The sequence below is a fragment of the Molothrus aeneus genome, chromosome 19, assembly GCF_037042795.1.
Source record: "Molothrus aeneus isolate 106 chromosome 19, BPBGC_Maene_1.0, whole genome shotgun sequence".
Lineage (NCBI taxonomy): Eukaryota > Metazoa > Chordata > Aves > Passeriformes > Icteridae > Molothrus > Molothrus aeneus.
The window spans coordinates 10,371,969-10,398,047 of record NC_089664.1 but is presented as its reverse complement, the minus strand read 5'-3'; the positions used below and the strand labels follow the sequence as shown (position 1 = coordinate 10,398,047).

The following is a 26,079-nucleotide window of genomic DNA, read 5'->3' as shown; positions in this document are numbered from 1 at the left end:
GCACAGCCCAGGGGCCATTGGCCCCTCGCCCACCTGGGCACAGCTGGATCACATTCCTGCACCTTCCAGCCGTTCCCTTCCAGTGACCAGCCTGCAAGGACCCTGCCCTTCCCCTCTGTGGCTTTTAAAATGTCAGCTCTGTTTCCTTTCCCCTCTGCTCCACCTCCACAGAACTTTTCCTCCACTTTCTGTGGGAGGACAGTAGCTGTCCTCAGCTCTGTAAAGGGTTTTACTGTTCTTGGTATCACCATCAATTGCACTGGAACACACAAAGAGAGCTGCACAATACACTCCAGTTAAATCTCAATGGAACAGACTAGTTAAAATCATAATTATTTCCTCCATCAAACTAAACCCTGTAGAGTACAAGGGAGACCATTAAATGAAACACTGTAAAAGAAATAAAGTTTGTGGCTACCAGACAGCAAATTATGACTATAATCTGAGTAGCTAAAGAAATAAAGCTGTTAATACAACATATTCATTGGCATGACGAATGAAAAATCTTTTTCATTATTTATATGTTTATATTTCAATTTTTTTAAAAAGTGTTTGCAAATACTAGTTTGAATTATAATTTCTGCCATATCCTTTTGAAATCTAGGAATGACCCTGTTTGATACACGTGCAGAAATCAAGCTCAAGAAGAAGGTCTGTGAGAAAAGAACACTGTAAAAATTATCAAGAAGTATTAAATATTGAATGCCAAGCAAAATAATCTTGTAGACCAAAAGTAGTTTTTCATTTATTTGTGCATACAGCAAACCATAGAAACCCTCTTAAAATAACATTAAGAACCGAGCTTAAACCCAATATAAAATTAGGAATATAACTGAAAATTAGCATTGACAAACTGTTGTTAATTAGCTTTTCCTGTCCAAATATCTACAAGTCCCTCTTCATTTCCTACAAGTTTTATGCTAAAAATAATGAAAACTTGCTATCTCTGTTCTACACAGTGTGAGAAAAACGACCAAAAGTTCTTTTGAATGGGAATTGTTGGTAAGTTTCTTAAACACAGGAGCAGGCTTGTTTTCAATTGTCCACTATTGCTGTTTAATTGCAACTGAGTACATCTCATGCACCTATCAGTATATGTTAGCTGAATTCATTGTCCGTCAGTGGGTCTCAGCCCTAACACACACATTCTGACAGGCATGTATTAAAAACAGATTTAAAAAACACACGGATAATAAAATGCACAGATTCCTAAGTAAAGATGCATCCAGGTTCCATAAGCAGGTTTGCAGTAGCTACAGTAGCTGCTTTATAAACCTCAGCCTTTCAAAACCTGCTAAAAAGCTGTGGCACAATACAGAGCGAGGCCTGCAAAAATTCAGCTCCAAGCCCAAAAGCACATTTGTTTAACAGATATGCCCAAAGTGTCCAAAGCCTCAAACTTTCCTCTGTTTCTGTACTCCTATAATTTAAAAAGTAGCTAAGAAAATGGTACTGTATATAGAAATGTGAGTGTCTGTGTGCGTGTGTGCGTGCATGTGCATACATTTGTATAAATCCTTTCCAGACCTCTGGATCTTGTGCCAAATTTTGGCCATAAGAAGCATTTCTGCTTGTTTTTCTGCAGCATGGAAAACTGCAAGCACCTGAATTTAAAAGGTGTAAGATACTTCGAGGGAGAGAGTAACAATGGAGTAGTAATGGAGCTGTTTGGGATGTAGCCAAATCTTGTTGGGTTTAAGATCTGGGACCTAGTTGCCCATCTGGAGTCATGGCATGTGCTCCAGTCTCCTTCATCACCACAATTCCTGATATAAAGAGCATGGGGATAAATAACATAATAATGCTCACAGAAAATTCTGTTATGGAAATGTAAAACCAAATCGTGCTTGTTTTTAAAATGTACCCAAAGAATTTTAGATATTGGTAATGGAAAGGACCGTTGTGCATCGTCTTAGAGGCTTTTGAACCCTCCAAGAAACAACAAGACAGACATAGGAGGAAATGCATCAAAATATCTGTCTGCAGGACTGAGGTCTGGTTCCTGTTAATATGCAACAAAACAAAGCCTAGGGCTGCAAGGAGCTGGATTTTAATGTGTCCCATAGAGAATGAGATACACTCGGAATCCAAGGATATAAAACTGATTCTAAACCCTCCCAGAATGGAATGAGGGTGTCAGCTTTTCATCAAACCCTGATGGGAAAAGGAACAACTTACTCTGGGAATTTCTCAACATTTTACCTCATTTTCTACTAAGTAAAAATAGTATTAAAGTGACTGTAAGCATGTACCACTTGAGAGTGGCAAAATGTCCTTGTCTACGATGGAAGTTGCAGAACAGATTTTGAAGTGCACGAGGGCGTGTGCTGTTCGCTGTCTTGTGCAAGTGGTTTGGCTACTCCCAGGCATCACCCAATATGACATAAATAGTCCTAGCTGGTGCCAATTCCCCTCTTGTATTTGGTTGTGGTGCCTGGCACCATCCCCAACAGGCTATTTTGTTCAGTCTAATATTATCTGCATCTCTCACAGAATCTGCAATGTCCATGGGTGTTGCAGGCACAGATACACAGAACGGGCCAAGGGTGTAAGTGGAGATTTTAAGAGCTGAGGAGTTTCTGCAAAAGGCATCAGGGTGTAAAACTAACACTGTACATGCTCCTCACGCAACCCTCTGTTTTTCAGGCACTGTCTTCCCTGTTCTTTTGTGGTGTCCTGTGTATCTCCCAAAGGAATTGCTGAACTATCCATATGTAACATTTCCATTCCATTGCAGTATCTCAGGCTCCTGCTGGGATTTCAGAAATACAATTGGTAGAATTCCAGTCGAATAGAGGAGCCTTAAATTAATGAGTGTTTCGCTTCTATTTTTTGATAAAACAAATTCTGAAGCAGTGCAAGTCTCTTTTTTGACCCTAGAATATTTCTAAGGCCCCGTGTCTTTCCCCAGACCCCACAGCCAAGGCACTGCCCTCCCCCTGTCCACTGGTGCAGCGGGGGCAGCACACACACCCTCAGCCCATCCTGGTCACAGGATGGTGATGTCCACAGGCAGCATTACCACATCCCTACAGACTAAGAGGAAAACATTTTGTTTTGGCATTGGTAGCCAAAATACCCTTTGCAGATTAATGCATAACACCTCCCTAAACCCAGCAACAGGAGCATAAAGCAGGCTGTGCTGGTGCTTTTGTAACAAAGTCTCTTAGAGGAGGAGAACTTGGGAACATTGCTTCACCCTCAGATCACCAGAGCCCCCCATGGCTTGGGACTCGGGGCAAAGTGTGTGCTTAGCAGTTAGTGGGTTGCTAAGGATATGGCACATGAAGATGAGAAAGAGAAATTTCCTTTGGGGGAAATTTTGTTCTTAGTAGCTTGTGCTTGACATGTTAGATTATGCCAAAAGAAAGAAAACTAATCCTGATTCTGAAAGAGTGATGAAACAAGAGACACGTTGTGTGTGCATTATCTCCCAATAGTGGCTCAGGAACATACACCCCTTTCCTTCTGTAATGGGAGTCAAGGGGGTGTTTTAACCTCCTGCTGCCTGGAGAGGGAACTTGTGATTAACTAGACCAGGCAGGGGTGCAGCCGCATTTGTTGTTTGGTCAGGGCATGTAGAGGACTTTGTGGTACCCTTATCCTCCAAGGGGACAGAGGTGAGACAGAGCCCTCAGAGTGGTACTTGGGACAGGAACAGACATAGTCTTTCTCTTTGGAGGAAGGAGAAGACACACAGAGAAGGCAGATTCCTGACATTCTCACCACAGGCATTAGAAGGGGTGAAGCTGTGGCACTGGGAGCAGGCAAGGTACCCCTGGCTGCTTCTGAGGTGCCTGGCAGCACTAAGAGGAGGGTGTCTCTGCCAAGCCATGGAGCAACAGACGCAACAGCGCTGCCTCAACCTTGACATTTCAAGAAGTGTTTCTGAGGAGATAAAGCCAGTGAATCTTAAGGAGCCCAGGCCGAGCATCACAAGGCCAGGACGGAGGAGGGCGGGATTGGAAGCCCTCTTCCTCCGGCCTTCCCCGGGCGCCTCGGACAAAGGGGCTGCGCGTCCCGGTGCCCCCCGGGGCCGCCTAAGGCCCGGGCCCCGCGGCCGCAGCGGCCCCCGGGGGGAGCGCGGCCGGGCCGGGGCTGCGGGGCGGGAGAACAAAGGGGCCGGGAGGGGCGGCCGGGCCGGGCCCCGCGGGAGGAACCGCCGCCAGGGCTTTTCCCCTCAATTAAGCCAGCTGAATGGAGCTGAATGGCCGGTGCGAGTGCGCGGTCAGTCCCTGAGCGCCGCGATTAACCCGGGCGGCCCCGGCCGAGCCGGGCTCCGCGCTACCCGCCCCGCCGGGGAAGGGGCTGGCGGCGGGGCTGCAGCGGGCTCCGCTCCCGGGCTGCCCAGGGACCCCGGCGCTGCCCAGGGACCCCGGCCCTGCCCAGGGACCCCGGCGCTGCCCCGGGACCCCGGCCCTGCCGCCGCCCGCGGCGCTCCCGGGGCCCCGCTCGCCCTTCGGGGCGGGAGCGATGCCCGCGCCCTGCCCCGGCTCCGACCCCAGCCCAGCCCCTGCGCCTGCCCCGGCCCCGACCCCAGCCCCAGCCCCCTGGGGAGGGGCCAGATGCGCCCGGGGACCCCAAAGGTGACCACAGCCAGGGAGGAGGCAGAGAAGGGGGAGAAGCGAGGAGAGGGGGGAAAGGGGTAAGCCCTAATTTTCCCTGGGAAATCTCTGCAAGACATCCGATTTTAAGCCGCGATTCCTCGCTCTGTCACAGTAGTCACAGGGAAGCTTCTTGTGAGCTTTTAGTCCCAAGGGAAACGCGGAGGAAAGAGGGATTCGCTCTTCAAAACTTTCCAGGCTTTTCGCATTTTTGCAGGGAAAAAAAAACCCCAAACCACTTTTGACACAGGCACTTGGGAGGGTCAGCTCCAGGCGTCCCCGGCGCTGCCCCGAGCCCTGCCGGGAGCTGGGTCGGCGCGTCCGCAGCCTCCCCTCCCCCGGCAAAAAGCCGCCCTCATTCCCGTCCCCATCCGCCGAGGACATCCACCCCGCCTGGATATTCCGTCACCCTCCCAGCGAAGCACGAGGCATCTTCCTGCTAGCAAAGGAAGGAAGTGTTTCTTAATATCTTGGCTGTTTGTACAGATTATGGGTATTTTATCAGCTCGTCGTGCCCCAAGTTTGCGCAATACATCTGTCATTTTCCAGGATATTTTAGTGTCCTAAAGCCAGACTAGATACAAATGAATAAAACATAGCTGACTGTGGGAGGTTTGGGGTCTAATTCACAAAGGGAGTATTCAGAATTCTTTACAGGTGCTTCTGTGTTCAGCAAGCTTTCAGCCATTGATTTACTGACCTAAAAAACCCATCAAACTCCATTCCAACAAGTGAAGGAGGAAATTATGATCACAGGAACACACTTAAAGAAAAAAAAGAGAGAGAAAGGAAAAGAAAGAAAAAGAAGTCTTTTTGAAGTTTCAGCATCCTTCTAAGCTATTTTCCACTTGTCAGGCTCTATCCACATCTAAACCCATCATCCCCCTGCAAACGGAGTCTCGTTTAAGTAGGAAAAGAAAGAAGAAAAAAGTCAGTCTAATTCGTGTTGCAGATGAATGTTTGCTGCAATTTACAAAATTATTTCAGTCTCGACTCTGCCAAGTTTATGGGTCCCCCTTTTCCCATCACCTCTGGGTGTAGATTTATTTACACAAAGTATTCTACACAAATCACCAGGAACAGATCCCCTCAGACGACAACATTATGCATTTGTAGTGCATTTCTGAGAAGGAAATTACAAGTTCCACTAAAAATAAAAAGAGAAACTATCACATTTTTAGATGGCTTATCTTTTAAACTTACAAAATCCAAGGCTTTGCAATTATTTACTCGTTTGTGGAATTTTACATCAACGAGTAACCCAGTCTGATTTCCAAGATCAATGGCACTTATTACCGCATAAATTAGTCGATTATAGGTCTAGTAAATAGTTAAGTAGATAAATAGCTTAAGCGAAGAAGCCAAGGGTTACTCAAAGAAGATCTCTAAAGTTTCAGTAGCACGCTCTAAACAACGACTAAAAGTCAGACAGTAATTATTTTGTAAACGAATTTTTCAAAATGCAGTTAAAGGCGGTTTATTTAGGAAGTCAGGGAGCAGTGAGACTTTCTCGGGCTGTGCTCCCATCCAGGACAGATGCCGCTGATTCGGTTTACAGGTCCTTTGAATCTGAACATCTGCCCTGCACAGGGAGACAGCGGAAGGACAATTAAAAGCTAATCCCCCCGAAAAGGAGACGTTTTTTAACGGGAAAAATGTATATTTTATGCATGTTTTAAAGCTGAACTGTTACTCGCGAGAACACTACATCCACCTTTCATCAACCTTCACCACTGGGACTACTACTGCTTTTTGCACTACTTCCAAATTATTCAGCAATTAGTTCAACCAATAATAGCTGGCAAATTCGTTCCCGAGGTGCGTTTGGCGGTTAGAGATGCGCCTTTTCTGCCTGCCGTTTTCAGCACAAACCACCCCATTTCGTCGCTATTGTTACTCCCTTCGGGCGCAAAACAGCCGCAGCCCCCCGGTCCCGAGCTGCCTCCCCCGGCCCGAAGCCCGAGCTCCTCGCCACCCCTGCACTTCTCGGTGTCCCCCCGCGCCTTCCTCCCGCCGTTCCTCCTCCTCCTCCCGCGCAGGCGGAGCGGCCGCCCGGCGCAGCCCGCAGCTGTCGGGGCGCGCAGGGACGCGGCTCGAAACAAACCGCAGCAAACTTGGCCTTTACCGAACGCCCTCTCCGGGAAAGATGAACATGTTAAAGGCAAATCTGTGCCCTACGGGACACGTCCGAAGCAGGCAGGTTAGAAGAGAAAACAGTCTGAAACAGTTTGGGACGAGCGGAGAAGCACAGAGGGCACCGAGGCACAGAACGAAGTAGGGAAACGAGTTCGGTGCCAGGGTCTGGCGGGACGGCCCGAGCGCCCGGCTCGGGAAACGCCGGACTGGGGGAAGCCCTCCTCCGCCTCCAAGTCCTCGAATAAAACCAACAGCTAAGAATTTTGTTTTGTCCGAGCATTTTTCCCCATTGCACACAAGCAGCAGCGCAGGAAGCCCCCGGGATGGCAGCCGTTCTGGTGGCAGCCACACGGAGAAGTGGAGCGAGGGGCAGAGGGGAGCGGGGATGGGGGGGAGGGGGGCAGGAGGTTGCTCGAATTCCTTTGCCTGTAAAATTACAGTGCTGCGGCGGTGGGGAGGTTAAACGAGGAAACACGTCGGAAAGTTTGCTGCTGGATCCAGAGAGCCCCGGCTGCTGGCAGGCTCGCTCCCGTTCCTCCTGCCGCTGGGCTCGGTCCAGGGGCAGGGCCTGCAGAGGGGATGCTGCGAGTTTCCCGACTCCTCTCCGAGTCACCTCTCATGAACAAAACTCCAGCGGAACTCGCCCCCGAGCGAGCAGGCTCTGTGCTGCCCGCAGACACCTGCTGCCCGCGGCCCCGGGCCGGGCACAGCCAGCCCTGCAGCCCTTGGGAAACGGCCACTTCCTCTCTCTCTTTCCTTCCAAAGCTTCGGGGTGCAAGAGCTCAGGACAGGGCTGAACAATTCACCCGTCAGCAGCTTTAGAGTGTAGCCACTAAAGAAAATTCACGGGCCTCTGAAGTGCTAACTTAAAATCTCTGGTTTCCAGATTTTATTTCAGGCTGCACTCCCCCTTCTTCCCCCCTTAACCAGATGACCTTGCTTCAAAACATTTTATTTCCAGCTGAAGTGAAAAATGCTAACATATTAGCTTCTGTAATTGCAGTTTGACAGCACTTGATCTCAATAATTATGCTGCAGCTAAACTATTATTAACAGTTTAAGCTAAAATAAACGGAAATCCCCCTTTGGAAGTGAACAGAAACAGACCATTTGAACTGTTCTGGGGGAAAGGTCTCTTACCTGCATTGTAGGCTGCCAGATCTGCTCCAGGCCCCGGGCTTTTTCTTTTCCTGGGTCTCCCCTTCTGGACAGTCCCCACGCCATTGTAATAAGGCAGTCCCAAAGTGTTGGCAGAGCCCGCTCCCAAAGCCGGGCCCTTCCCAGCGGCTACATCCGAGTGATTGAAATGCACCTGGTACTCCCCCTGGATGAGAGTCTCGAAATGGAGGCGGCAGTACACCAGATTGTCCTTCATGCCAAAGTGATCGCCAGTGGTCAGCATCTTGTTGCAAGTGGTGCAAGTGAAGCAATTTAAGTGATATACCAAATCCCTGGCCCTCATGACCATCTCGGAGGCAGAAATCCCCAGGTGACATCTCGCACATCTCTGCACCGAAAACCTCCTGCAAAACAGAAAGGCCAGAGGAGACGGTGAGAGGCGCATTCCCCCCCACCCCGTCCTTCGTCGGTTCTGCCCGGAGGGCGGCAAAGAGCCGCGAGCCCCGGAGCGGCGGCCTCGGCCGGGGCAGCGGCACAAAGCCGGGCCGTTTGCGGAGCCCAGCCGTGCGCGCATCCCGGGACGGAAGCGCGAGAGTCTCCGTCCCGTTCCCCACCTCGCAGTGCAGCTCCCGCCCCACCAGACCCCACCAGGAAAAGGCACCGGCCCCCGGGCATGCACACTGGGGCCCGCGAATGTGCCCGCACCCCCGGGCCGCAGGAGGCACCGGCGGCGGGTGAGGAGCGGCCCCGCTGCGGGCCCCGGCCCCGCACCCAGCACAGGAGGCCGAGCAGGGCACGCCTGGAGAAGGCCCCAGTAGCCAAAGCAGGCTGGGGGGAAGCAGTGCCCGGGCCGTGTCCCCCTCTCGGCAGCTCGGGACTCATCCTCACCGCCAGTCTCCCTCCCCAGGGGGAGGTTTCAGGAGCTCGCAGCCTGCCCCACGCGTGCCCACGGATCCCCTCCGCAGTCCCGTCAGGACGGGTCTGTTCCGCGGGGGGAGCGGCGGGCAGTGGCCCCGTCCCCGGCCTGCGGCCAGGGCAGGCTGTACCTGTAATAGTCCTCCTTGCAGTAGATGCTGCCGTCCTTGCTGAAGCAGGTGAGCTCGGACTCCAGGTTGAGTTTACATTCACAGCACTTCAGGCAGCGCATGTGCCACTGTTTGTCCACAGCCAGGAGGTAATAACGGTCGGAGATTTTACCCCCGCAGCCGGCGCACAGGGCAGCCCTGTCACTGCTGATGGAAGGCATGGTCTGCTGGGGGAAAACAATTACAGACCGTTAGCGAGAGGGAGAAACTCTTGAGCACGGCTGGGCTCCCCCTCCCCCTGCCCGGCCGGGGCCGAGCTGCTGCTCCCCTGGCAGAGGAGCGGGGGCTCCGAGCCGGCCACCCCGCCCGGTCCCCAGGGTCCCGCCGCATCCCACCTTCCCGGGAGGAGGCGGGGAAGCGGGCGAGACAAACAGAAAACCACCCTGGCTTTTAGGGGAGGCGTCCAGACCAGACCCAGAACTTTTTTTTTTTCCTGGTGGATTTTCCAGTCTCAAACCAAGAAAAGGCGCTGTTCAATAAACAGGCGCAATTATAATAGAGCAGGGCAAATCACGGATAGATCATTTTAAAATTTAGAATTACGGATATACTGAGAGTGTCTGCATAGTTAATGCTGTGTGAGTGCGTGTATGTGGAGCTTGTCTGTGTGTGTATTTTCCTAGCTATAAAATTCCGAATGAATTACGATCAAACCCCCAGTAGTCACAGAGCTGCAGACACAGCTCTCTGCAAGCTGGTTCCAAACAACACGGATCGCGATCTGCTGTGACCCAAAGCGCTAAAGGGATCAGTAAATAAAGCTGCGGAGGAGATGAGCGTTACTAAATCCGAGGTGCAGAATGTTTAATCAGGAAAACGAAATAGTGGGAAACGTGCAGGAATGAGAGCGGGTTAAAACCAAGAGAGCACATTAGATTATGCTAGGATAAACTTGGAAGCAATAAAACTAAATATAAGCCCTATATAATTTAATAGTTTAGTGTCAAATCGCAATCCAGTCGAAACCCTCAAAAAACCCCAAATTCATCCATATCCTATCAACTTCTACCGAACAAGAAAGAGGGAGAAATATCGGAACCGTTTAAGCATGCTTATTTATTCCAGCAGGCACCTTAAAACAGCATTCAGGAGAGGAGGCTCGGGTGGAGCAGCGTCTGGGGCAGACCTTGCAATATGCTGCTTTCCACTTCGGTCCCAACTTACTCTTACCCGCTTTGCACAAAAGCCCACGGCAGATCTGTTCTTGTGCACGAGAACCCGAAACATTTCCTTACAGCTGTGCCCAACACGCAGCTTGTTTTGGTTCGGGGCGGGGGAGAAGTTGTTTGTTTGCTTTTACCTCCTCTAGAGCCTTAAATCCTCGCGCAAAGCAAAAGCAAAGACAGCTAATCGGAGGAAATCGAAAGGAACCGAGGCTGATTTTCCAGCACATGCCAAACCCATTGCTTTCATCCTGTGCTTGCGGGGATCACAAAATCCCATCTCTGTGAGCGCTCCCGTTTGCACCGCATCATTCCCACTAGGAGAACTCCACACAAATAAAACCCTGGCACTCCACTGGTGTTAGTCACAGGAACCCACCGGTAGCTTGTTTCTTTAAGGCATTAACTGAACTCCGAGTAGGGATCGTTTTATAACCAAAGTAGTTTCTTGTAAATCCACTTTAAATTAAATAACGATTTTTTCTACTTTGCTCTTCCAGTAACAAAAATATTCTGCGGTCTAGAAATGGAATTCAAGGATCTAGTATTCCAACCCACAATTTGTTACATGCACACGTGTATCCATACAGATTATATACAGTTATATAAAAACTATCGCCCCACAATATTTATTCCAGCAAAGATCATTGGATGTTGTGTAATTGTACGGAGAAATATCAACTTTTTAAAAGAAAACCAAAACCGTTTAGATTAGAAATTGCATCCCACCCTTCCAGTACAAAGGCCGTTCTCCAGACGGTGTTTCAAGATTAAATAGTCTCACTGTCACCTTTAAGCAAATTTCATATAACATTACAAGAAAGAACACATACGGATGAAGTTTGAAAACCTGAAAACAGATCTTCCTTGCATACGCCTGTATCAGTTTACAAGACAGCATTTAATAAACATACGAGATAATCTCACTTCAGAATTGTAATTTCTTTAAAAAAATTAATATACATAAATAGTTAAATCACTTAAGACACTTCGAAAATTTCGTCCACTTTGCCAGCTTAATGCTAGTTAGATGGATGCATCTTTTTTATTATCTAAATGTATTAATATGCAAGGTCTACGCATCAGCAGATAAGATGAAATGTAGTAAAGTTATAAAAATTCCCATCCATCCGTCTTCCTGAGATATATCTTCTAGTTCTGTTTGCCATGTTTACAAACCCACATATTAAAACTATTTTAAAAACCCATAACTTAAAGACACTCGTGTTTGTTTTTTTCCTTCTTAAATAAATGCTATAAAGACTATCTACATGAAGGCATCCTACCTGAAAAATAACACAGAATTGGATTCTTGGTGTTTGTGTTTCCATTCTGCAGACAAAAAAATTTGCTGTGCCAAAATGTTACTGGTATAAAACCACACTTTGCCTCTTCCTAAAAACTTTGGAAGGCCGGACAGGCTGGGGGAAGGGAAGGAGTTCTTGGACGCTACCAAAAGGCTGGTCTATCTGTTTTCTCACAAGAGCAGTACCGTTCATTTCGCCCAAGTGTTACTATTACTATGCATATTATTAATAATTAACAGTTTCATGCCTTTCCCCACGGTTTCATTTCATCTTTTGGGGTGCCTTTATGCTTAATTTTCTTCTGATTTAGTATTTTGCATACGCTTCCCCCCAGTCTGTTATTTTAGGGGAAAAGCTGTATCTGCGAGGGGTTTGGCATGTTTAGGGGGGTGCATGACTCTCCCATTCCTTCGGCTCCTACCGTTTCCGTCTCTCCCCTGTCTATAGCCGAGCTGATGGCCGGTGCTTCGCTTTTGGTTCTCCGATCCATCTCGTCGATGACCCCGTGCATCTCCGAGCCGGAAAGGCTGTGGAAAAGCATCGCTGAGGAAGCAGAGGAGGAGGGCCCGAGTGGCTGTTGCTGCTGACAGTTGTCGGGGTCCCTGCAGGAGCCCAGAACTTGCATTAACCGGAGCCCTCCCCCATGCATCTAGCACGGCCGCCCCGTCTCTCCTTGGGCACCGGGTTTTTCCCCGGCAGAGCTCTCCGGAGCGCGGCGCAGGCACTGATCCGAGGTTTCAAGGGATGGGGTGCAGAAAAGGCGGGCGAGGGGGATGCGGGAGAGGGGATAACTGGTGATGTAAGCTTCGGGGCTTGGATCTAGTCTGTTGCGCGGCCCCGGCACATCTCTCTAGGAGGCTTCTTCAGTGCAGGGCTCATTGCCCCAGGTGCAGTCCCAGGCTTTATGCTCTGGCCCAGCTGGCAGAAGGCTGGGCAGGCTTACGGTTGGGAGGGATTAATAAATAGTAGAAATAAAAAAAAAAATTAAACCATCTTCGGTGAGAAATAAATAAGAATTAAGAAAAAAAATTACGACAAGCCCCTTACATCGTACTGTGCGAAATTTAGAGGAGGAAAGCAAGGGAGAGGGAGACCGCAGCAGGCGGAGAGCAGGCTGGTGCTGCAGGAGGCTGGGGCGGATGCCCACCGTACGCACTCACAGTCCAGAGGGCTGGCAGCGGCGGCAGCTCAGGGGCAAAGTTTGCTCCTTCCCCCGCTCCTCCCCCAGCCCGCTGGAGCTCATTGGGAAAAGAAAAAGCCAAGGGGAAGGAGGAAGAGTTGGACGGGCACCAGATGGGACGGGCACTGGCGGCCCCCCTCTGTCCTTAAAGCGGCGCGGCCCGCGGGGCCCGGGGCGGGAGCGCAGCCGGAGCGGAGCCGCCGCGGAGCTGCGAGCGGCGCGTCTGCAGCGCGGGGACCGCGCGGGGCTCCGCGCCTTTTCTACAGCCCCTCTGACATCATGTCCTGCCCCGCCGCCATTGGCTGCGCCGCGCCCGGGCCGCCGGCATGTGCTCGGGGCCGGGCGGTGTCCCCGCGCTGTCCCCGCGCTGTCCCCGCGCCGGCCCGGCCGCCCGCGCACCGCCAGCGCTGCCGCGTCCCGCTCGCTGCGCGGGCTCGGGAGCGGCCCGGCCCCTCGCGGAGCTCGGCGTTTGTCGCCCGGTGGCCGTCGGCGACGCGTCGGGCCATGGCGCGCCAGAGAGGCTGCGGGGCACAACTTCTCCAGCGCGCGAGAAGGAGGCGTTCTAGAGTACGTCTCACCATACCCCAGACATTTACGACCAGTTGAATGCACCCAATAACTCTTCGTTATGAAAAAAATTCACTGATAGAATATAACAACTTGAGTCACTCCAGTTTGTGGAGCCTTCCACAAACCGAGGCCTCTTGCATCTCTAATTTCCAAGTAGTCTGTAAGAAAACCAGGCCAGGAAGGTCTCTGAAGTTGAGGAAAAGCTTCAGAAACTCTCCAGGAAAAACAAAGAGTGCACAGGGAGACTGTTTATGGTGTCTAAATATTTATCCAGGAGGTAGGTAGTAAGGAAGGACTAATTAGTATTAAAGATGTCAAATATCGCACTTCTAATTATGTTAGCAAAGGTAGCACAACGGAAGGCAAATCTGACTGCACATCTGAGATCATGAGACACGCTGCCTCATCCGTGACTATGAATTATTACATCACTCTGCTCATTGCCATCAGGTGTTGTTTTCTGACAGAGCCATTTGCCTCTTACAGGTGTAGTGCAGTTAACATTATCCTTGCTAGAACTGGAATTCTTCTGTTTATAGCCCAACTTTGCTGGGTTTATACATTCCATTCTTACAATAATTGATGCTTTTTATCATCTTTCTGTTGGGATTGCTCTGAGTAGTTAAAGTCATTTGCATGTCACAGAGGAGAACAAAGTGTCTCTTGTAGAAATGCATATGAAATAGCCACAAGACCCCTCAAGAAACCATATAGAATGCAAGCTAATTTGGCATCTGTGGAAACTATCCAAAGTCTGTCCTAAAATCAGACCTTGGAAACAATGGAAGTTCATGTTTGAATTCAGATTAGAATCCTGCAGCACCATTAGTGGCTCTGTATAGCATTTCTCTGGATAAAATCATCTTTGCCTTCTCCGTACAGTTGCGAGAGGTTTTCAAGCCCCGTCTGTGCTGGGAGCTTTGCCTCCAGGAGCAGCTGTGGATCATTGCTCACCGGACAGCACGGACCCCGAGGTGGGACAGCACTGGCTCACCTTTGCTCAGGCACTGCTGCAGAAATCCTTCTCACAGCTGTGGACCGTGCTGTCCTCAGATGTTCTGATACCAGATTCATTTCCTATCACCCAATTGATTACATACTTTTTGCAGTCAAGAAAGGTCATGGATTTGTACACTCTATCAGACATAGCTAATTATCAAAAAGATTTTAGGTATTTAACAGAATTAAAGTACAGTGTTTTATGTTCCAGAATTGCCTCGGTGGATGGAACCAATAATACCAGGAGCACGCTGAAAAAGTATGGCACGGCCTCCAGTTCACAGGGTATCTCTGATTATCTTCTAATGGATATACAAACACAAGAAGACATCCAACCCTTGCTACCAAAACACAAGGAGAGTAACAGAATGTAAACATAAAGCTGCTAATGTACACACTGACACATGAATGGCATTTACATTGTTCAGAATAAAATCAAGGATACTTTCAAATAATGAGCCACAGAAAAATTGCTGGAGCAAAATTGTCTTCAGAATGAAATGCAGGCTTATTTGAAATGAGAGTTTTTTCATTTAAAAAATGGTGCAGCTAATAATAAAGTCTTTTAACCTGTATTTTGTTATAGGTGACAGGTGAACAAATCACAGGTCTTGAGTTTTTCTACCCTGCCTCTCTTGGTAACGTCATCTCCAGTACCATCTGCTACCTACCAGACAAACAGACCAACCACATAATGAGGTACCAGCTTCCACCCAGCTACCGTGACTAAATCAGAACAAAAGATTCAACGCCTCCTTCAACAAAGGAACACAAGTCTAAGCTGTCTTTGCTAATTGCTGGGTTTCAGGTTGTCTGTTACAGATTTTAAGTGAGCTGCAAACTTTCATCAAATACTTATAGCTGTTGGATAAAGATACTAAGAATAAAAGATAAATGGAAGCAAAAGGTAAGAGAGAAGAGAAGGAAGCTTAGAAAATAAGCAACTACTTATGGTAATTTAAAGACTGTGGAATAATATAAACATGAAAGACCAGGGGGCAGAGTGATTGATATCTCATATGTTTTCGATGCCCCTACGGTTATTAGACTGCAATATATGGGAACATACAATAAACTATGAATTAAAATGTAATTGTAGCTTCAGGCATCTTCTTCATTGTCTGCTGTGGTGTTATGTCTTCATGCACCGTGATTGACAAGGTGTAATTAATCATCTTACTCAGTTGTAAATATGGGCACCCTTCACAGTAGGCATCAGGAAGTGTGTACCAGCAAAGGAAGCAATAGTTGACGCTGAGATACCATTAAATCAAAATCAGAATGCGTATATGTTCAGAAGTGTGTGTTTGGTGTGATGCTGTTATGGTTTATTTCTAAAATACTGTACCAACAGATTTACTTGATTTGCAAGTTAACTACAACATTAACCGGTTTTATATATTTTGTCTCTTCTTCATTTTTATAGGCAATGATGTTGTTCTCCTAAAATGTGAGCCAGTTTGCTTCCTGTCAGCAAGTGGAGCTCAGCTCAGCTCTTCCTCTGCCCAGGTTGCTGCACACAGACCAGCAGCTCCGTGGTCTCCCTTGAAATGGTTCGGGCAAATTATTACTCCATTCATGGATCACCTTCTGCACTTCTTAGATACTGACTTAGACACTTTGGGTCATTTTAAAATGAAAGAGAATAATGAAATTATCCTAACCAGGAACACTGTTCCATTTAAAAATAGGACATTTCTTGCCACCAACGCTGTCCCCAGATTGTAAATGAATGTCTTTTAAAAGATTTTTTACATTATTCCAGGGTAGGAAACTTGTTATATCTGTTTCTTTTTGTAAATGATTGCTATCCTTATCTAGTTAGTACAGAAATGGTATCTGAGTCATGGGAAATTAAGTGGTTTGTCTCAGGAAAATTTGGTGGTATGCATGTTTTTGATGCACGTAGAGCTGCTGAATGAATAATTGGCCCCTATTTAATGTCCTCTGCTTTAAAGCTGTCTAGTACATTTGCTGTTTAAAAAATGTCTTTCAAAGCTGTTAAATATGTAACAAAAAGAGGTTGCTCTCTCCATTTTGACATGAACAAAGCCATACAGTGAGCTGCCCGAGGTACTTCCAGCATGGGATTAATTACAAACACAATCATAAATGGAAATTTTCAAAGTTTTCCGATTCCTTTTCTTTTCTATACCAGCTGATGAGTGTTTGATAAAAACACGGAGTAAAAATATCAGTTCAGGAATTAGCTATTAAATATTAAGCCAAACATTTTTCAGAGAGTATGGGATCTGTTGGATCTATAATTCCACCATTTACCCCTGATGGAGTGAGATCTCTGGCTGTCTTCAGAAGCAAACCGAGCTTAAAACAGGAGTGCACTCTCAAGAAGATGATCGACTAAGAATGTGTTTTATTTTGATTTGAAAAACCGTCAATCACAGATAAAAAAGACCAAATACTATTATTATAGTATTATAGCTAACTGTATTTGTCTGGTAAACCAGGCGCATGCAGGAAAGAGAAAAAAATACAGTTTAAAAGGAAAATATTCTGAAGGTTTTGCCCAGATGTTGTGTTGAAATTGTTGTTCCCTGGTACAAGCAATTGATTTCAGAGGAAAATACAAGCACGTATCTATAGATGTGAGAGAGAAATGAGATGTCCAATGTCTCACATATTGCAGTTTATATAGCCACAGCTATTTAAACAATTCCAAAACTGCCTCTACGGGTGTCAGAGAGGGAGGGAAATCTTCAACCACATGATCTTCTCTCCAGAGTCCTGTTAAATCCACTGAACTTAAAACAGAACAAGAAGTGTGAAATATGGGTTTGAACATGTTATGTCAGAAATGTAAAGGTTGGAAGCCTTTTTAGTAACCGATATTAATATTGTATTAAATGTTATGAAAAGGTAGGTGTTGGAGAGAAGGGCTGGGCTCATGTGCAATTTTGTCAAGGTTTTTATCTGTGATTATGATTCCAGATGTATCTATTCCCTGAGGACAAAAATGAAGTAAAGTTGGCATGTGACATGTGTTTTAAGGTGTTTGGCACAGTTTCCCAAAGTGATGACAAAATGTTCATTTTTATTACAGTGAATTGGTACAGAAAACACGATTCTGAAGGTCAGTAGCTGTATATTTACCAGAGCTTTGGAGTTTTATTTTGGGGAATGTACATTTTTGGTGATGTGCTTAGATCTGATTGCCTGACAAGCATCTACTATAATAAATAATGTAAATAGAATAACTTTTACAAAATATGAAGTGGCAATTACTAGAAATTCAGTAAATTCATGCACAGGACATGACAAAGATCGCAACAATTTCTCTTTTTTGCATCTAGTAGTGTAGCTGCTTCTTATTAATTATTTTAAATCTGTTTACTGCAGACTAATCTCATTGCTCTACAGTTAGAGCTCAAATAATTGCAGCAAGGTCCTTTGTAGGAACACGTTTTCCATGTAAATGGGCAGGGTTTAATTGTTCTCACAAACTGGGCAGGTTGTTTTTCTGGGTGAGGCCGTTTTGCCCGAACGCGGGCAGGAGTTGAGAGAGGAGTTCCTGCGGCGCCCGGCTCCCCCGTGCCGTGCCTGCAGCCCCGGGTGTGCGGCAGCCCCAGGCTGGCAGCAGGGCAGCCCGGTGCGGCAGCGGCAGCAGCAGCAAACACTCCCTCATAAAGCTTTTACAAGTTCAGCATCCACCAATCCGCGGCGCGGGGAGCCTGCCCCGATTGGGTGTACCGGGATTTGGTAAACACGGCTGCATGACAAAAACAAGGTTTGTACAGAAAGGACTCCAACAGCATCGCCTCCTTCGAATGCTCAGAGCCCAAGAATATGATTAATTCCATACTCTATAAGTAAACTTCCCCAGCTCTGGATCCATCTGCAAATATTCAGAGTGATGTGCTCAATACATTCCTTTCTGTTCTACAACCACATTTCTTTGTGAATTTAACCACATCAGAAAGCACTTCAGATTTCTAACACAAATATTCAATGCATTTAATGTAAGGAAGCTTCCTTTATTGGAGGTGATTTGGAACATTTTGTATTTTATAGGTATATTTAAGAGGTTAGCAGTAGGGGGGAATCGTCTGTGGAAAATCTGTCTACAGCTGAAATTCTTAGATGCAGAAGTGTTGCTGAAATGCCTAATACATTTACATTCTTTTGTTAAGTAGCTTACAGGACTATCCTCTTAGCTACCAGATACCCAGATCCTTTTTTTTTTTTAAGGTCAAATAACATTTCTCCCCTTTTTTCTTATTTGTTATTTTGAGGGGAATATACTTGGACTGGGGTTTTGTGTGCCATTAGAAGATTTTCATTTTTCCTGGCTTTTTTACTTTTTTAATCCACAATTTTGTTGTTCTTTTCAATAATCTTCTGCAACTTTCTTTCATCTTTAGTGCACGTAAAGAAGGCCCTTATTGGCTAGCACATTACTGATAATGATTTACAAGTTTTCCCAGATTAATTTTCCATGGGATTATTTTTTCCCCAATATAACATAGCTCCAATTAAAAAAAAAAAAAAAGAATGCCAAAGGTTAAGGCATTTTATAATACAAATTGGAAATGAATTTTTGAAGTAGTTGTGTTTGTATTTTAAATTTAGAATCTGTTTATACTTCAGTATCAGAAAAACAATGTGTAGAATTTAAAAATTAGCAGTCTGGTGTTTTCCAGATATTGAAATGTGCCTGCCTAATGAAGGCAGAAGACTTGCTCACTAGATTTATTTTAAAGCAGTGCTTTTAGATAGACATAAATTTAAATGGCAGTTTTCAACTGGATACTTATTACTATTTTATTTGATATTTGCAAGATACCTGACCATTTAATATTTATCCTTTATTTCTCTGAGCTGATCTAATTGCACCTCTCTATTTTGCATTTATTTCTCTTTGCAAACACTACATTATTCACTCTCTCCTGTGCTTATTAAACAGTGCCACCTGCACCAAATGAAACAAAGCTTCTCCATCAATCTATCCCAGCTAAAGAACCCTGACTATATATTATAATTAATTGAAGCTCAATTGAACACTTGAGTCTGAACTAGATACAGTAACCTGAAAAAACATTAAAAAATTAGGATGTACTTTAAAGAAATCTTTTAAATGAAAATGTTCACTCAAAACCAAGAACCTAACCTTGCACCAAGCACTCTTCATCAGCTCCGCACAGTACCTCAAGTAGCAATTAGCAGGTCCTTTAATTAATTAACTATTCCCTGTACATCACAGGGATTTTTGTGGCACTAACGTCATCCTCCATAAGTGAATACCAAATCCAGTCAATATTTTGTCACTCCAAACCCTTCTCTGGACTACCTGAATGCCACCGCCGGGCTCTGCAGCCCTTCGCAGCGCAGGAGCAGGTATGGACAGGGGGAGGTTGTGTGAGCTGGGCGCTGGGGACAGAGGAGGGACCGGCGGGGACCCACGGGGCACCCTGTGTGCAAATACTGGCAGCAAGAACTTGGATGAGCTGCAAACTGAAACAGTGGCAATGAAAGCTCACACATGTGCTGCAGGAAGATGATTTGCTTTAGGAGCTGAATGCACGGAGAAGTTTGGGAGTGCTGGAGGCTCCGCTGCTGTGCTGCCCCTGCTCCCACTGCCCGCTCCCAGACAAGAGCAGATTAATTAAGTGGCAGGTCAGACACGAGAAGGTGAGAGGGCATTTCCCTCCAATCCCAGACATTTTGCCCATTTTATACTTTGCAAACTTTTTATATAAGCGTGGCTGATTCTTTTCAATGTAATTCTCATTTGGAAAATATTGAGTAATTTTAAGAAATTACCACCTGAAAATGAGGCACAAAATATGTAGTGCTGGTTTTAAGATTTCCAAAGATGCAGTATGTAAATTTGTTTATATAAATATGTATAAGATATATCACAGTATGAGGCTGTGTGTGTGTGGATGAACATATGTGTGTGTAACCATCTATCTATTTGCAGATTCAGACACAGACATATGTTATAATTACTTAGAGGCAAATATCTGCAGAAATAATTCTTTGTGTTCAGTAGTTTTCTTTGGTGTGCAGTAAATTTCTCTTCAGAGATTTCTGTGTTCAGGGAAGATCTTATGAATTTATGTAATGTATAGTATTATGAAATCAAATAAAGTATGCCTTGTATGATTTTGCAAGAATTATACATTAGCATTCTCTTTCAACATGTGTAATATTTTGAATGATGTAACCAACTTTACAGATATTTTAAAAATAAACAATACATATGATGAACTTGTAGAAATACATACTGTAGAAATCTCAAGAAAGAATAATTATTATTCAAATATTTTGAGATGTTTGCCAAATGACATTATAATTTAAAAACCCACTACATTTAATTTGAACTCTTCATGAGGAGTAATATGTATTCAATTACTAAAAGATAGTAAAAGATAGTAACTTACTGATCTCAGTAATATTTGTTATTTTCGAAGAGTAACAGTAATTTCCATTTTCGCTTTATGGATTCTCCTGCATCACTGTTACTGCAACTTCAGTTAAAAAAATTTTGGCATGAGCAAAATGTAAAGTAAAATGTAAAGGTCAACTGATAAGCTATGATTGTATCTCTGTTTTTGCTGTGTAAATCTGCTCTTATCAATAATTCACTATTCATGTTCTACAAAGGCTCTGTCTTTACATTTTTAATTAGCACTTAAAATATTACAAAGATAATTAAAAAAAGGGAAATACTCTGTACATGGAGTCTTCATGTCATAATTTACTACCCATTTTTTCCAATAGATTTGGCAAATGGATACTCTGTTTTGATACATCAATCTCAAACAAAGGTGGACTCTGATGCAATTTTTCACTGTTCATTTCCCTGAACCTTTTGGGATATAAAGAATCATGAACAAATACTTAACAGCCTGATCAATAGCCATTGACCATTTGGAGCCCCTCGTACCCTAACAAGCACAGCTTGATCATGTATATTTGATCATGTAAAATTTCAAAGCACCCTGATACAGCAGAGCAAGGCTTTCTATGGCATCTTTGTGTTATTTCCTAAAGCACATATTTCCCATGATTTAGCTTTACCATTAATGGCAACTTATTGCACATCTATATGATGAAGCTCAAGATCATGAATTTCAGTGTTATATATCCACAGTATTTCATATGAATGGCAAATATAAAACACTATCCTAACACTTTAGGATAGGGAACTCTGGATGTGCCTATGGATTCAATGGACCCCAGAGTGCAAATCTAAAAAGCCCTATCGTTATAAATCTTGCATTCCTGTTAAGTGCTGGCATGCACATTTCACTGAGGTGTGTTAAGTTTATTTTAGCAGAAAAACTGCAGCAAAAATCTTTCCCTTGATATCCTTTTAAATATATGTTCACATATGTATAAAATAAAAAATATTCACGTTCGCAGCTGTGTTAGCCCTCAGCCTTATTAATATCATGGAAAGAGATAAAAACCTAAGCAAAAAATATTTACAGTGAAAAATTTCTTTGCAGAACTTTATTATTGTTCATAATTCCACATCCAGTGATTTTCATACAGGAATTTTTAGTTTATCATTAAAATATAACACTGATGCTACATTTGTATAGCTGCCTTTTCTGCTTATAATCATAATGTTTATTCTAACTTTCTGGGCTTATTATTTTAGACAGATATCAGTTTAATTAGCTTAAGCTGTCATACTCTAATAAATACAGACGGGTTGCCTGGTTCGGGAGGAGGAAGGTGGCTGCAGATTTCAGAAGCAGAGGCAGTTAATGCCTTGTACATTATCATGTAAACAGCAAAAGGACAAAAATAATTACCTGATAAACTTTCAATTTCTGACTCTCCCCTATATGCTTTCTGACCAATTTTTCTATAGAAAATCCATTCAAATTAGGCAAGTCCTCTAAATATCTGCAGCATCTGCTGGTTCAGACACCTTCCTTTATGCAGAGTACCATTTTCATATGATAATACATGTAATATGATATAGAATGACAGAATGCATGACAGTTGCCCATAATACATAGAAAGTCACTCAAAGGACAGAAGCGACATTTGGATAATTAGCATCCATTGGGCAGTCAATCATGCGAATAGAAAAAACTGAACAAAACCCACAATGGAGTTAGAAAACAAAAGGGACCCTAGCCAGTCTCAGGATTAACTGCTCTAAAGCGATCTAAATGCTTTTGTATCTAAAGAACTGAGGCTCCCAGGGCTGCCCTGTTCCCCTCTAGATACCCAGGGAACTAATTGTGGCGATCAAAGTTAAAGCATTCTCTCTTCTTTATAGACTGCTAAATACACAGAAAAATTATTTCTCCATTCGTGTTCATTAAACTATTTTAAAGTTAAAAAACTGATGCCACGTTCTTTTGCCAAGTGAAATGAGCTAGAGTATTGAGATTGTCCTGCTTTTATGAGAACACAACAGACCTTCTAATTTAAACTTTGCCTTTGTTTGTTTAATATTATTTTGCTGTTGTCCAGTCTGCTATCTCTTTCTTTTTGGATAATGAAGGCAATTGTCATTAGAAACTCCTGTGTGAGAAAAACCTGAACACAGGAATAGGAATAATAGTAATACAAAGCCCATTAACAAAATTAAGCAGGAAAGGTTCCACAATTTCTTAGTAGCTTCCACTTCATAAAAGAAATAAAATATTTTGTCACTCAATATATGCAGCTCAAAATATTTCCTTTCCCCAGATTAGGTGGAAGATGAGGGCAGCCTCCTTTAAAGCTCCATCTAACAGAAGAGAAAGAGAAAGAGAAGAGATACAGAGAGAGCCCCAGGATGTGGAAAGTCATGAAAATACCTACCCTGGAGACAGTATTCCCATAGGATCCTTTTCATACAAATTCCAACTTGCCTAATGCCCTTAATGAATGAAATAAAAAGAGAATTCAGAAAGGCCCATGCTGATGGCTCCTGCTGGAAAGTGTGTGGTTTAAGGCATAGCTGCAGCAGTTCTGGGAGGGAATCAGCTCCGGTCCCCATCAGCCAAGCAGACAGGAATCACTGGGGCGAAATCTTCCCCCTCACACATTTGCAATTGACTTGAAATAACATCACGACACCTTTGGATAATTGACGCCTTCTTACCTTTCGTTGTCCTTTGTAATTAATATTTGTAGATCTAGAGGTTTCTGCCAGCCAGATAACAGGAAGGTGGAAGGGGTGGGGAGACAGAGTGTGTGTGTGTGTGTGTGTGTGTGCGTGAGTGTGTGAGTGTGTGCGAGAGAGGCAGAGGCAGAGGCAAGGAGAGAGGCAGAGAGAGCCTTTGGTTGTGTCTCTGCTTGGGGAATGGAGTGCTGGTGTATTTGTGTGGATGTGTACTGGGGGCTTTGCAAACCTCTGGAGTTCTAAAGGCAAGACAGAACGTGAGAAGTAGGATGAGCTGGATGTCCCCTGTCAGTCCTTACAGAGTTTCAGCAGCCGTGACCTTCAACCCTTTTGCTGCGTGTCAGCCCCAGCTGCAGCCCCCTTGCCCAGCTGCTGTGCCAGCCTCCCAACAAGGAGAAGGGAGAGGGGACAGCAGAGGTAAGGAGGCAGAGAGAGACTGAGATCAGACGGGCTTTTCGCCCAGTCAAATGGGCCTCTGGTGACAAATCAATCACGGCCCTTTCAAACCAATGGTGCTGCCAGTCTCCAGCTCAGCGAGCCCTCACAGCCTCCCCGGGCTCCTCGGGCTCTCCTGCATGACACTCAGCTGATGACGGGGGCTCCAGTCAGAGCAGGGCTGCTTTTTACAGGTTGATTTGGTCATTAGCATCATTTCTTCTCCATCTCCCCCTCTTGTTCTGTCTTTACCTACCATCCATTTATTTATTAAATATTGAAAACTAATATTAGAAGAGGGATTGAGATAACCTGAAACATTTGCAAATAAGTTGGTATACTGCCTTGCTTAAGGAATCCAGATTTATCTTTTTATTTGATTTTGTACTCTTAGGAAGAGCTACTTATTTTAATGTAATGAGTTGATCTGATCAGTATAATCAAGAACAAAGAAAGGAGGCATTACAAGATGCTCACTTCACTTCCTCCTTCCCTTTATTTATTTTACACCAATGAAAACTAACCTCAGTGATTTTTCCCGCTATACCCATAGGACAGGAATTATTTTTCAGTTTTCTTTTTTTTGCAGACATTTGTTAAAATATGATATTAGGTCCCTTTTAAAGCTATGAGGAAGCTCCTTGTCTGAAACAAATTTGCATTGCCGCTGAAATTCTTGTATTTCAAGAGGTGTACACTAATAAAGCTCTAAATGAGGTAGGAAAAAATGCTCAAAAATTGCTACTAAATCCTAATAAGTACTTCTTTCAATGCTGACTTTCCTCTGAATATCTGAAAAAGCATTTTAAAGCAGTTACAAGAGAAACAGTAATAGAAGAAGAGGGTTTAAAAGTTTAGGAAGAACAAAGTATTCTTTTGCAGATTTTGTGATTGTAGGAATTGCATTCTCTGTTTCCTCTCTTCTCTCCTGGCCACGCCTCTCCCCCCAATTCCTAATACATAGGGGGGAAAAAAATCAAAATAAGGTCTTAACAGAGTATATCTTGCTCTGTTTAAATCTCCTTTAACCTTAATCTCTGGAATAAAATCCTCCCACACTCCCCCAAAAAAAGAATATTGCACATTAAGGAAAAGGGAGCAGTCCCTCCTCATCCTCGCTCGTGCCCAGTGCCCAGTCCTGGGCTGCAGCCAGGGGTGGCGGTGCCTGTCTGAACTCCCACATCTACATGGGGCCATCTGAGAGCAACTGGCCAGCGTGCAGTGGGGTGGGAAAGAGGGAGGATGGAAATGTGCAGAATGGAGCCCAGCTCTTCCAGGCTCTGTAAAGAGAGCCTGGGCAGACACAGTGGCATCAAGAAACAGCACAATGTGCTCAGAAATGTCTCCCCTGTCTGCTCTCTCCATGAGTGAACTGTGTGAAACTGAAGTGCATTGCAGGCAGCAGTGTGGGGTGCTGAACAGCCTGTAGCTGGAGAGTGCTTCAGTCTTTATCTTCAAAGCTGTCCTGTCAAATACAAGGTCTTTTAAACATCAGAGGGATAAAGTTTCTGATTCTGAAGGGTTCGTTTTCCTCTTGGTTTTCCTCAATCAGAAGTTAAGCCCACCCGACCCCCACAGTAAGCTGGCTCTGGGATTGCTGCCCTGCTACTTGCCCCATGATTTGGGGATGCTTGGCTAGAGCAATCTTGATTTGCTCACTGTTTGTTGAGTTCAGTTTTCTTCATGTTAGTTCTTTCTTCCATCTTACGTCTTGAGGCTGTTGCTGTGTGGCAGTGAATTGAATCTTATGAACTTAAAAGAAAATTGTGGCTGGGACCTGGAGAATATTCATCTGTTGCAGAAAATGCTGAAGTCTGAACATGTGAGAATTGACCTAATGAGTTTTCCCCTCATTTCAGTCCCTCACTCTCTTTTTTTACCATACCTTAATTGCAGTGTTTTCTGACAAAATAATCCTAGCTCCTAAAAAAATTGAAATGTGCGTCTTCATTTCATTGCTTGTACTTCCTTCTACCAATATAATAAAATAAATTAAGATGATTTACAAAATAATGTGCCTTTCTGTCATCTTACTGTCAATACATAAGTACTACACCGAAATCTAGCTGATTTCTAAAATGAAAATTCATTACATTTCTGGAAACTTGAACAATCAGCTCCGTGCATTTTAATTAGATTGCCTGTTTTTTCATTTATTACTAATACAGTCTTCTTAACTATGATTTATTTGTTAAACAAAGTGCCATAATCCGTCACTTATTCATCTTAATTTCAGCAAAATTAAAGTAGTCGCTGTTATATTACACCTAATTGCACTTGCAATGAAAAGAACGGAGATGTTAATCAAAATAAATTGAAGATAAACAATAAAATCATTAAATCTTTGCTGCAGTAAGTGTAACTAATCAGTTTTGACTTGAAGCGAC

General features: G+C 44.7%; 1 protein-coding gene and 1 long non-coding RNA gene across 6 annotated transcripts in view; one reads left to right on the top strand and one right to left on the bottom strand.

The window, feature by feature from the left end:
* The window catches only part of LHX2 (LIM homeobox 2), a 34,011-nt gene extending 10,701 nt beyond the window's left edge, over nucleotides 1-23,310 (bottom strand). The window contains exons 1-3 of one of the 5 annotated variants that reach the window (XM_066563075.1): nucleotides 23,237-23,310; nucleotides 8,906-9,111; nucleotides 7,881-8,263 (exon numbers count right to left, since the gene is read on the bottom strand). In XM_066563075.1, coding sequence (XP_066419172.1) covers nucleotides 7,881-8,263; nucleotides 8,906-9,105 — 583 coding nt within the window. In that variant the 5' untranslated portion in view covers nucleotides 9,106-9,111; nucleotides 23,237-23,310. Of the gene's footprint in view, nucleotides 1-7,880; nucleotides 8,264-8,905; nucleotides 9,112-9,279; nucleotides 9,386-10,244; nucleotides 10,549-11,835; nucleotides 12,715-23,236 lie in introns of those variants that run through there. The other 4 variants (XM_066563071.1, XM_066563072.1, XM_066563073.1 and 1 more) reach the window with 4 other exon arrangements.
* On the top strand, nucleotides 19,468-23,048 carry LOC136564601 (uncharacterized). Its single transcript, XR_010784732.1, has 2 exons — nucleotides 19,468-19,515; nucleotides 22,840-23,048. It is a non-coding gene; the product is annotated as an uncharacterized lncRNA (long non-coding RNA).
* Nucleotides 23,311-26,079: the final 2,769 nt, after the last annotated feature.